General features: G+C 38.0%; 1 protein-coding gene across 1 annotated transcript; it reads right to left on the bottom strand.

The window, feature by feature from the left end:
• Positions 1-12116: 12116 nt before the first annotated feature.
• On the bottom strand, positions 12117-13844 carry LOC114163658 (uncharacterized). Its single transcript, XM_028047955.2, has one exon. It carries the CDS (start codon positions 13318-13320, stop codon positions 12361-12363), a length of 960 nt encoding a protein of 319 aa, XP_027903756.1. The 5' UTR covers positions 13321-13844; the 3' UTR covers positions 12117-12360.

Genomic DNA, 13844 nt, shown 5'->3' on the forward strand with positions numbered 1-13844 from the left:
GGAAGAAGTACTGAACACCGATCTAATAATAGCCCCTCGAAGGGCCTCGACTCCCCCGAACGCCGACACCACCAAGCATTGTCGGTATCATCGAAATTATGGGCACACAACAGAGGAATGATTTACCTTGAAAGACAAAATCAAGGAATGGATACAAGCAGGACACCTAAGAAGATTCGTAAAACGGGAAGGCGGGAGATTCTCCTCAAGGGGAGAACGAGAAAAGCACTACGAGGAGCGACCACGAAGGACGTCAGAGTACCGAGATAGGGAAGGAGATCGCACCCGCAGAGGGGCCGAACCCAAAAAAGATGATGAGTGGGATACGAGAGAAAGGCCATTAAGAGGAGTAATCAACTACATCTCCGGAGGTTTCGCAGGAGGTGGGGCCACTACGTCTGCAAGAAAGAAGTATGTGCGAGCAATCCAGAGTGTCAACGCCGTGACAGTATGTTCCAAACGGCACATGCTACCCATCACGTTCCGAGACGACGATTTCCAAGCGAATCGTGTTTTCGGGGTTACAGGCGGAAAGTTCCTGGGTTTCATGTTAACCCAAAGGGGAATAGAGGCCAACCCCGATAAGTGCCAAGCGGTTGTCAACATGAGGAGTTCATCCAACATCAAGGAGATACAGATATTGGTAGGGAGGCTAACTGTGTTGTCACGTTTTATGCCTAAATTAGCAGAAAGAATCCAGCCAATGCTGAAGCTCTTGAAAAAAGCACAAAAATTTGTATGGGATGAGGCTTGCGAGCAATCTTTCCAATCACTAAAGGAATATTTGTCTTCTCCCCCAGTACTACAGAAGCCTAGCAAGGGGAAACCCCTGTTAGTATATCTAGCCATCTCTACCAATGCTGTCAGCGCGGCCATTGTACAAGATCATGCGGGGGACCAGCAACCCGTATACTATATCAGCAAAGCCCTACATGATGCAGAACTGCGGTACCAGACAGTGGAGAAGGTAATCCTAGCACTTGTGATAACAACCAGACGACTACGACCGTACTTTCAGGGGAACGAGGTAATAGTCAAGTCTGACTACCCCATACACAAAGTCTTGAGGCAACCCGACCTCGCCGGCCGAATGGTTGGGTGGTCCGTGGAATTATCTGAGTATCATCTTCGATGTGAAGCTCGAGGGCCGATCAAGGGGCAATGCCTGGCAGACTTTGTCAACGAATTAACGGGAGATCCTGACGTACGCGAGGAAGGTTGGCCCTCAAACGAGAAAAGGCGGGGGCGCTGGGATTGTTTTGCAAGGACCGAATGATTTACTACTCGAACAAGCTTTGTGCTTTGGCTTTAAACCCTCTAACAATCAGGCAGAATATGAGGCATTAATCGCAAGGTTGACCCTCGCAGCAGACATGTGAGCAGATACGGTGACATGCCGAACTGATTCGCAACTGGTCGTAGGACACTTGGACGGCACTTTCCAGGTAAAGGACCCCTCCTATTACGATATTATCACGTTGTGCAGGGCATGTTGAACAGATTTAGAACAGCAAGCGTAAAGCATGTTGATAGAGCCCAAAATGCCAAAGCCGACTTGCTCTCGAAGTTAGCAACTACCAAAGTCAAGGGACAACATCATACAGTGATCCATGCCACACTCGACCGTCCTAATGTAACTTTGGCAGAATGCAATACTACTGAGACAGTCACACCAGAGGAGAAAGGGTGGATGACTCCTATTATACAGTTCATTCAACACGGTGACATAGATGGAATTGATGACCCTATCATGCGTAGGAAAGCTTCTCGATTCACTTTGGTTCGTGAAGAATTGTACAAACGGGGTTTCTCCAACCCTTTGTTAAAATGTGTCACAAACCACCAAGCCCAGTATATTATGGAAGAGTTACACACGGGAATCTGTGGCTTACATTCAGGATCGAGAACCATGGTAGCTCGGTTAGTACGAGCAGGATACTATTGGCCGATTGTCAAGGAAGACTGCGAGAAGTACGTAAGGAAGTGCACCCAGTGCCAACAGCATGGTAACATGATACATCTCAAGTCAGAGGAGTTGCACGGTATTATCTCCCCTTGGCCTTTCGCCAAGTGGGGCATGGATATTCTATGGCCCTTCAGCCCAGGGAAAGGTCAGGTAAAATTCTTGTTGGTAGCTATAGACTACTTTACTAAATGGATTGAGGCGGAGCCACTGGCCCTGATCACGGCCCAGCAGGTACAAAAATTTGTCTGGAAGAATATAGTGTGCAGGTTTGGCATACCAAGCATCGTCATAACGAACAATGGTAGACAGTTCATTGACAAGGGGCTAGCTGAGTTCTATAGGGGACTCCATATACAACATATAACCAGCTCAGTCGAACACCCACAAACAAATGGGCAAGCCGAAGCAGCGAACAAGGTCATACTGCGAGAACTTAAAAAGAGGTTGGGAGATGCCAAAAGAAGGTGGGCTGACGAGTTATTAGAAGTCTTATGGGCATATCGCTGCACCCCTCAATCAACAACACAAGAGACACCCTACTGCTTAGCATATGGAGTAGACGCAATGATTCCGGTCGAGATTGGAGAGCCCTCTTTACGGCGCCGCCTGTTCGACGCGCGTCTTAATGAAGAAAGTATGCTAACAAGCCTGGACCTGGTTCAAGAGCTCCGAGATCAAGTTCGCATTCGGGAGGAAACATTTAAACTAAGGGCCCAGCGCCGCTATAATACTAAAGTCAAACCCCGATCTTTTCACCAGGGAGATCTAGTATGGCGTATGGCAAGTGCCGCTCGGAAGCACGAGGGGAAGTTCTCGCCCAATTGGGAAGGACCATTCCAAATCAGCGAAGCCGTGGGGAACGACGCATATAGGTTGGAGCACCTATCCGGTGCCCCTGTCCCGACCACTTGAAACGCTTCACATCTCAAGTTTTATTACAGTTAATTTGCCAAACATTTATTTTTCAGACTCTTTTGTGATTTTAATTGCACAATAAATGATGTACTCTTTCCTACCTTGATCTTTTTTTCCTAAGGAGGGTTTTTGGTCAAGAAGGTTTTAACGAGGTATCTTAGTCATAAATAAAGCATGATCATTTCATTTTCCTATAATTATCTTATCTATTTTCAACAAATGCATATATCTTGATCAAGAACAAATAACCGGCAAGATTTCACACTCTCTCATGGGAAAGGAAGCTTCATCGAACTAGATGATTCCCCCATACCTATACCAATGGGAAAGGAAGCTTCATCGCCCTAGATGATCCCCCCATACAAGCCAAAACCTAAGGTAAATACAGAAACAAAAGCTTAAGGAGCAGATAACGTAAAAGAAAACGCAATCCTGGCCAGAAGTGGCCGAGTACATCTCGGCCAGGTACGACCGAGCACATCCCGACCAACGGTGGCCAGCCACATCACGGCCCAAAGTGGCCGAACGCATCTCACCTTCACCTGCAAATACAAATAGCAACATACAAAGAGGCACACGCAACATATGCAAACACAAAAGTCTAAAAGAAAGTTCAAAACACCACATCCAAGCATATAATGTGTGTTAATACATGTCCAACAAATAGAAAAGTAAAGCTCGCAAAACAGTTTCTAAAAATACGAAAATACAAAGTAACATATCAATCCTCGGGGGTAGGTTTTTGTTGCCCAGCCACAGGAATGTCCTCCACAGCCATGACGGAACCCTGGTACACATCCTCATCAATATTGAAACGCCCATCTCCCGCGTCAAAGTTAAAGTAGTGAGCAGCCTGGCACAGGGCCTTGTGGAAACCTTCCACGTGCTGGGACATCACGTACCCCTCCAACTGGTAAATCCGGCCAGCCTTCTCAGCGTTATCCCTCTTCTCAGCGGCCAGCTCCTCCTCTAGACGCTCCAAAGCCGCCTGGAAATCCTCATTTTTTTTCTCAAAATCCCTGCAGCGCGCCTTCAAGATATTACGCTCTGCTAGCAGCTGAGATCGTTCATTTTTTACACTTCTCAATTGAAGTGAAACCTCTTGCCTCCTGCTATTGGACTCGGCCAAATCCCTCTGTAAACTCTCTATCTCAGCAGCCAGTTTGCTTGTCTCTGGCAGTTGGCTTAGCACTGTGTTCAGATGGCGACCCATCACCATCGCCCTGGCGTGAAATTCATTCAGCGCGTACAACACAGTCTCAGGACGCATGGCTGAAACAATCTCAGCCTCCTCCGACGATAAGGAAACCTCTATGCCTTGGTTAATTTTGAGTTGTGCATCAAACATCGCAGACAGAGCATCAGCCGCACCGTCAACAGAGGAAGTGCCTCGAGACTTCTTGGGGGAGGATGACCGAGGAGTACTCGGCCTTGCGGCACAATCCCTACGCTTGCTTTTCTTCTTCGCCGCGGCCGGAGGCATCATGTCGCCCTTCTGGGAGGGCGTCTCCACGGGAACACGACTAGCACTTTCACCCCCTTTCCTCTTCTCCTCCTCTAGTTTTTTCCTCCTCAGCTCCAGAAACACTTCTTTGCCAGAAGGACCCGCAGTAGCCATGATATCTACAAAAAACGAAATAAGCGTTAGACCAAACATACCAGACGCATCTCTATGGGGAGTCAGACGAACATACATACCGAAAAGGTCGTCGCGCGGACGAGAGGAACTAAACACACCAATAATTTTCTTGGAGGAGAGTTTCGTGGGCAATTGGTCCAAATAAGACAACACATACAGATCCTCCTGGGTAAGGGATGCTCTCGGCCAAACTCGATAGGGGGTGGGATGTTTGGTCCAGTAGAACGGAAATTTGGGCTCGCCATTCTCAAAGTAAAAATATCCAGCCCCAGCGGACCGGATGACAACCTTAAAGAAACCAGTCTTAAACCTTTTAAAAGATTGCGTATAAGACGCGAGTAGACACTGGTGGCTTTGACCCACTAGAGACAACCAACTAACCAGATCCCCTGGACGCGTACAGTAGTACTGCAAGAAAACCTGAGGGGAGGGACTCAAATGGAACACTCGGCACACCAGTCGGAATGCCTGAAGGGACGCCCAACTGTTAGGATGCAGCTGGGTGGGAGCTACATTCAGCACCCGTAGCACTCCCATTGTAAAATCATCGAAGGGAAGACGCACATGCAAATCAGAAACTAAGGTAGAATACATGTAGAAAAAGTCATGCGAATGACCTTCTCGATCGTGACACACACTATCCCCACTCCTGGCTCGCTCTACACTAATAACACGATCATCTACTGTATCAGCTAGAATATCATACTTCTTACGAAAATCAACTAGGGTGGCAGATTTACTAAACCTAGACAGCGGGAGTTTCACCCGGGGATCTACCCACTCGTATCCTAGGTGACGCAGGGCCGAGAACTCCTCGGCACCCACAGAGTCCTCATCGTCCCTTTGCACACTATTACTACACGGGGAGTCAGATAAGGTCCCCTCCTCCTCAGAGTCGCTATGCCTACTGGAAAGATAATAAGCAGAGGAGGACGACATACCTGAGATGGCGCAGACGGGAAAGGCTTGGCTGGTGGTGGCTCACTTCCTAAATGACTCCTTTGTCTCACAATGTTAAGACCCCACCTCTATTTATAGTGGACCACTCTCACAAAAGTAGCCCCCTCATCACCATGAGATCTCGCTGCATCCAACGGTTGTCGGCAAATCTCCTTTAAAACTTCCCACCTAAACAACCTCATTATGACAAGACAGCCTCGAATGGTGAGCCAAGTTAATATTTTCTCTTTCCCCATAATTAAAACAAGACTCATAAATGCATATGGTTGGGAACGTCTCGGCACCATTTCCAAAGGCAGCACATCATAGCCTCTTGTGAACTTCGTTCACTACGAGCCTAGGGGGGCTGGTGTTAGTACATGGCCGAGTAGTACTCGGCCCAATGAGAAGAAACTGGCCGGGATCATCCCGGCCCAGATAGGGGCGTCCCCACGTGATGGCCCAACCGCGAGGGCTTGGTTCCAGCGCAGCGCTGGCAGCCCAGTAAGCACAGCGGCCGTGTACTTCCCGGCCCTCGTGGCCGAGTACACCCCGGCCCAAGGGGTAGCGAGCTGAACATGCGTTACAGAGGGGCATCATGCCATCAAACCTCAAGAAAGGAAGGAGTTGATATTGGAGAAGTACAGACGGCCAAGAAAGGATGGAGTTGATATTGGAGAAGTACAGACGGCCAAGAAAGGAAGGAGTTGATATCTGAGAAGTACAGACGGCCAAACCCTAAAAAGGAAGGAACTGATATGTGAAAAATACAGATGGACAAACTCTGGAATGGAAAGAACTGATCTTTATTAAAGGCACAAAAGAACAATTCCTGCCAATAAGGAAAGAGCCAATGTGTGCAACCTCAATCGGAAAAGAAGGAATCGATCCTCAAATACAAACGGCCCGCAAATATTAATAACAGGTCCATTAAGAAATCAGTATAAATTAAGGCCTAGTGAACAGGTAAAGGTACACTTTTCTGATTAACCTACTACTTCCCATATCAATCACTCTCTAACTTGAGCGTCAGAGTGTCTGCAGGTACCCCCACCCCCGGAGTGCAGACTGTTGGGAGTGCAGACGGTTGGGAGTCTCAGGAGGAGTCCCGGGAGGAACAGGAGGAGGTTCGACACAGAGGGTTCTTGAGACCGTCTGGTCCCGTACCTAAATAGTATCGATCAGGTACAAGTCTCAATCTAAGGAGGGACAATATTGCTTCATTTTTACAAAATTTGGGACTAAATTGAAACTAAAAACAAATATAGAGACCAAATTGAGTCACTTTGACACGTGGCACAACGGTAAAGTGACACGTGTAAAAAAGAAAAAAAAAATTTAAAAAAATTTTAAATTTTTTTTAAAAAAATAAAAAAAAAATATTAAAAACTCAAAAAAACTAGAAATTGACACGTGACGTTGACTTTAACACCATATGGTCAAAGTTAACGATGAGGACCAAATTGAGTCATTTTTAAGAAAATGAGAACCAAATTGAGACAACAAAAAACTTGAGGACCAAACTGAAATTTCGGGACAAATAGAAGGACCAAAAATAATTTAACCTAATTTTATTTAACTTTACGCTTGTATAAAATTTTAGGACAGGTTCGCAATCCTTATAAAAGATTTAGTCCAATTTGATCCGCTTGTTTAACAAATTAAGCAGTTTCAAAATCCATGATTAATATATCAATTTTTATTAAATGTTAGATAAAAATATAAACATATTTTTTATTATAATATTCATTAAAGTTTGTTGTTGAACTTTGTTATTAATATATCATTCATCAAGACTGTTATCACTAATAAACAGATAACATTTGCAGTAAATAATTAGATGATACATCAACGGTGTAACAAATTTTATTAATTTTAACAAACCGAATAACAAAATATATAATTAAATCTGTATAGAATAATACATTCCGAAAATAGAAAAAATAGATTTAAACTCAAATTTTATATCAAATAAGTATGACATGACAGTAAAATCTTCATGCAAACTCGTCATATATTTTTATGGGAGTACATGTGCATACATATATATATAGATAAGTATAAATATGAAAATCCCATAAAATGAAGAAAATAAGATTTTATTTTACCCTTTCATTATTTCTTTTGTTTTTCTTTGGTACAAAATTAAAAGAAAAACAAAGAAAAATGACACCTAATGCGTAAACCTTGATCAATATTTTTCAAAATATAAATAAAACATGTAAAAATTTTCTTTAAAAAGATTTCTAAATCAAATAGAGATATCCTAATTTGAAAGATAAGAAATAGGATTTTTGAAAGGGGGAAACTTTCTTCTGAAGAAATTTTGACGTAATAGAATATAATAGTTAATTATTACTAAAGAGAATTTATTATTTTGTTCCTTCATCAATCCACAAAACATTTAAAAAAAAAATTGATTTCCAAACGTTGAGTTTTCCCTACATAATTTGAAATAATCGCCTATTCAGTGCTCGTAATTAATTATTTCTAAAAGCAAACATTTAAGTTTAGCTGACATAATCAAACTTTCACGGTTCATAATTGATTATCTTCGTAATTGAGTAACATTCAAGTCTGATCCAACTTGAAATAGTTGTTATAAATTCAATATAATTAATTATTATGTTCAGAAAAATATAAAAAACCAAACTTTAAATGCAAAAACGCTTAAAATTATTTAAAAATTTGATTCATATTTTACATTTTGATCATATAAAACAATAAACTATGGATAGCAGAAACCATGAACAGGATATACATACATCGTGAAATTATCATCAAATGACTACATCATATTTTGCAAGTAAGGACTAGTGCACGAATGGTTTAGTATCCAGACTTTTAAACTCACTATTTATATGTAGAAAATTAAAAGTACGACATAAAATCAAATATGTATTTAATTGATGATTCAATGCCACTTCTAGACATATGTTCTCAATATTATTTAGTTTTATCTCTATTTTAGTCAAAAGTCTTTTTAAGAAATTTTAATGGAGAGCATTTAAACGAAGACATGAATAATGAATTATTATGTATTTTATTAATGTTGGAGAAAAGTTTGAGTAAAATTACATTAAACGAAATTGAGTAAGAAAGAGTAATATATATATATATATATATATATATATATATATATATATATATATATATATATATGTAAAAGTTTTATATGAATTTATTCATAGGTAATTGGTGTCGTATTTTTTAGATAAATATTTAATGATAGAAGTAAAATGCGTTAATTTTAGATTATGTGTAATATGGAAATTTAGTGTTTGACCGTGTGTACTAATCAACGCGTCTATTTCCTATAGTAAACATCTACAACAACAACCAACCAAAATAAAGACGTTAATGTTGGTCAATATGTGAATAAGCCTCTAAACCATAATATTTTTTTAATGTATTTTTGTAGGTCATTCTAATAAGGTGCATGCACAACCTTACTTTAAGAGAATAATATTTCAACGTGTGAAAATATTACACACAACACAACTTGGAGGTTCCACATAATCTTAAATTCAATTTAGAGTAGTTTGATGATTTTATTTTATTTTTACAGCTGGGAGAAACTAAAGTATTCGAGAAGCTGCAATGCCTCACTAATTTCCTACTCTTATTCTTTCATTGTATAAAAACCCATAGGTACACGAGTATCTAAAGGTTACAAAAACTTAAAAGCAAATTTAAAAATAAGATATTCTTCATTTTTTTAGGAGTAAAATAATTGGTAAAAAAAAAATTGAGAACCTTTCAATATTTTTTTTAAGACCTAAAACAAAAATTTTACTTGTTTGGATTTTGAACCGATCAGCATAAAAACTATCCCTTTCTAAATTCATTAATATATATCTTTAACTTCTCACTTTTTGATTATTTAAAAAATATCTCTTAAGAAACAAGTACAATACTATTTTATAATTGCCATTTAAATATGTTAATTTTATAATAGTAATTATATTTTATTTTAAATAATAGTTTTAAATTTAATTGTGTTTTCAATCTCTAAAATTAGGAATGAATATGTTTCATCATCATCAAAATGAGTAAAAACCATCTTCATTTATCAAATTTAAGAAAATAATTTTAATCTCTAAACAAACACTAAAGAATTAAAATTAATTTTATTTTAATTCTCTAAATCTATTATTTAGTGACTAAAGGTTTTTTTTTTTAAATATGAGAAGCTATTTTTCTTAAATTCAGATTAATTTTAAATTTCAGGTATTAAAGATATAATATACATTTAAAATCTTTAGACTTAAAGAATATCAAAATTAAACTAAAACACTTAATATTTCTATCTTCACCTTCCCTTGTACTTCCCTGGAAGGATTTGAATCGTTAAATGGAAATCTATGTAAATACTGCACTGATTTTTGTATCCATTTAAAAATTTGGAACCTTTAATTTTTCTTTACACATAGTAGTGAATACCATTCATTCAGAAAATACAAAAATTAAAAGAATAAAAACGTATGAACTGACAGATATAACATTCGTGCTTTTTCTTCTTTTCAGTTAGCGAGGCCCAATAACAAGATGATTAAGCAAACCCAACTCTTGGGCCAGAGTGAAGCAAAGTGCAAATGGCCCAATCTAGAAGGATCAATTAGGGCTGACCTAATTTAGCAATGGCCATTTTTTTTTCTGTTTGGCACCCCTGTACTTTATGGGAAGGTGGTTAAATGACCAAACTGTCCTTGTGCTGTCACTTCATTGTCATCTCCGTCGCTGTATTAACATGGATAGATTGAGAACAGAGAATGTTTTAAATTATACAATCCGGAGATCATTATTTCATGAAAGAAAAAATTAATTTCAGATTATATAATTCAAGATTTAAAAAATTACTTTTGAACTGTGTTATTAATTTTTTTTCTATAAAAAAACAATTTTTAAATTATACAATTCAAAAATAAAATAAAAATATCAAATTACACAATTAAAAAATGAAATATATAAAAATAACTTCTAAATTGTATAATTGAAAAAAAAAATATTCATGTAAAAATTGACTTCCAGATATCTAGAAGTAAAAAATAACTTTCAAATCGGAACTCAGATATTTTTTATATTAAAAAATTATTTTCAAATTAAAAAAATTTAAAAAGCATATTTATAGATAAAATCAAATTTTTTGTATTTATAAAAATACAGAAGAAAAATATGGAAATGCAAAAAGATCTCCTTTATCAATTTTAACAATAATTCATCCTCTTTTGTTACTTTAGCAGTATAGCCCGTTGAAGTTGTTTGGCACATCATCTTTTTTTAAAAGAGAAAAACCCATGATAGAAAAAAAAAAGAAAAAACTATTATTTTCTGAAGCCACCTTTTTGTTAATTTGAGAGTAGAACTATATATATAAAAAAAAAGATTTAAGAAAACAAAGAAGTCCACCAAAAAAAATACAAAGATAAAGTTTGGAAAATACTAAATAATTAAAATCCTAACAATAAAGTCATTCAACAATTTATAAAAATAAGATTTATAACTTTTTAGTTAGCATATTTAATAATGACTTACATTATTTAAAATAATAATGAATATGGTATGCAACAATTAAAAGAATATCTATTGTTATAGATTAACAACACATGTATTCATCTGTACTGTGATTTTGTGCGTTCATGTATTTATTTCTGCTATATTTTTATTATGATGTCAATTTTTTTTTAATTTTTTTTAAATTGGCTGAAGTACTTAATATTACATATAATGGAAAAAAATATAAATGTAAACTAATTTTGTGAGTTTTAGATGAATTTAGCTTTAATGAATGTAATTTAGATAAACGTTTTCGAAGTATTTAGAGAGAAAAAAAAATGAAAGAATCTCTCCACACAATTTAATATTTGTTTATATTTAAGTTGAAAAACGTTTTTGCAAAAGTTAATTGATATAGTTTCTATAAATTCTTTTAAGAAAATAAATTTATCTTTTAAATTTTCTTGTTGTATAATAATATTTTATGTGTAAGAAAAGCTTTTGAAACAAGCTTGTATAAGCTATTTATTTTTAAAATTTATTCTATATTTAATTTTTACGGAAAAATGATCCAAGCAAGAAATAAAAAGAAAGGGATAAATTTGTTTTTGTTTCCGAACTATTCACTAAAAACTGTATTTCATCTGCATTTTCAAATATATCTCAAATTTGTCTCTGTACTTTATAAAATAATGTAAACAAAAATGATTTTTTGACAAATATTTTATTTCAAAAAATTGACAAAATTATTAAATAGAATTTTTTTTATTCTTTTATAAAAGTTATAAAAATAAAAAATAAAATTTAGGATTTCTTTTAACAAAAAGATGATTATTTCTCATAGTTTCTAAAACAAAACTTTGCTAAAGTAAAATATCCTTGAGATCAAACAAATTCTACCAAAGTCTCTCTCCCCTCACTGTAACTCTTTCTTTGGTGGTGGCGGAGGCGGTCTTGACGGTGGTTAGGGAGACTGGTGGCTGTCTCAGTCGCCACATATAGTAAATATACATGATTGAGTTTAATTCGAAAAACTATTTCTAAGTAAAAAAAACTCAAAATAATTCTATGTATGTAGACTGAAATTTTAAATTTAGTCATTTATATATGTATTGTCGAGTTAATGTGGAAGCATGAAAAAAATTGAAAAAAATAAAAATAACACCACAATAAAACTACGTACACGAGTCCATATACTAAGTAAAGAAATGCTGAAGAAGCAACAACATTTAACCAAAAAAATAAATCCAATAGAATTAGAAAACGAGAAGAAAAAAAGAGTGAAAAAAAAAACACAACTTTCCGTTCGAAATAAACTTTACGTGTTGCTTGTGTGTGAAAAAATGAAGAGCATAAAGATGATGATGCATTTGAGAGATGATGAAACAATAATTTTGGTCTCACATCATGACATGGGTGGTCCCTCTAAACGAAGAACGACACTTCCCTGGAGTTGTGGCAGTTGTTGTGGGCTCCAAATGCAACAATCTCCTCCGGCGTCCAAGGCATCGGAAATAGGCTTAATGACAAGAATGCCCTCACCGGTGGTGGCGCAAGAAAAGGCGCCGAGAAAGGCCACAAGGGAAATGATGCCATAGACTTCCTGGTGGGGGCTCCACAACACGCTGAACCCCAACGCCACGATCTGCAACGGAAGAGCCACTAGCATTATCGATGCCAATATGTAAATCCTCACCCTAAGGCCTTTGTTGATGACAAGAGACAAAACCCTCCAACACGAGAACAAGAACCACGTGCAATAGGTTATACCAAAAGCTGCGAAGGCCACACTGGTAAGGAAGGGATAGGTGCAAAGCACAGTGTCGAAGCCGTATCCGTCATTGAAAATCATGGAGGTTTCCACAGGGACACGGTTCTCCAAAGGCGAGAAGAAAATGAGCAAGGCGTGGAGCGTGGCAATGGGGAGACAGATGAGGAGCACGAAGGTGATGGCCCAAGCATCGTTTGGGGTTTTCCTTTTTATAGAGGCATTGAGGAGGAACAAGAGGGTGACGAGGAAGGCGGGTTCGAAAAATCCTAGGGAAAGTACGATGTGGACTTTGCAGAGGTTGGCTTGTTGGGATATGGTAAAAGAAGGTAGAAAAGTGTAGATGTATTTTCGGCGGAAAAAAGGTAAGCGGAAAAGTTCAGTGATGGACCACAAGAATATGAAGAAGACAAGGAGGAAGCGCACGGTCCAAAGGGAGTTGAAGTTCTGTAAATGCGTGAGGGATTTTGATTTTAAACGGAGGTGGAAGATGAAGCTTATGGATAACACCGAGAGGATTATAAGGCCAGAGATGAATGTTACGGTCACAAGGTCGAAAATTGAGTTGAGAAGTGGCAGTGCATGCGTGAGCAACATGGATCGCTCTGTTTTTGTTTTATTTTCTTGTATGTATTATATATGTATGTGTGGTTACATATATATACATATATACCTACGTAAGTATCTATTTTTCCATGAATGGTTGTTTGGTTGATGTATATACGTGCGTTTGTTGTTTGTTTCCGTGTGTGTGTGTGTGTATATCACCCCACCAAATAATGTTGTTTTAGGTGGAAAGAAGGGTGCGAGAGGAGGTGGTGATGGGATTTGGGTGACGCTGGCTCTGGTGGCGGCGGCGGCACTGGAGGAGGAGAGAGGGTGAGGTTAAGCATGGGAGTTTGGAGATGGATGGTTTAGGGTAAAAAGGCATGTAGGTGTGGGGTGTAATTTTGGTGTTTTTGGTGTTGGTTTAGGTTGGAATGGGTGTTGTTCTCTCTCTCTCTCTCCCCACTCTTCCCAACCTGGGGAGGTAGAGAACAACTACAAAAGATTAAGGTTTTGAATCAGGAGGAAGGTTGCAGATAGAGAGAGGAAGAGCTAACCTTTTTTTTCTTTTTTGG

Source organism: Vigna unguiculata, chromosome 9 (assembly GCF_037176805.1).
Source record: "Vigna unguiculata cultivar grain cowpea cultivar isolate G323 ecotype 2 chromosome 9, ASM3717680v1, whole genome shotgun sequence".
NCBI classification, from domain to species: domain Eukaryota; kingdom Viridiplantae; phylum Streptophyta; class Magnoliopsida; order Fabales; family Fabaceae; genus Vigna; species Vigna unguiculata.

Coding starts and splice junctions, on each gene's coding strand:
- LOC114163658 (XM_028047955.2), bottom strand. CDS start 13,320: ATGTTGCTCACGCATGCACTGCCACTTCTCAACTCAATTTTCGACCTT.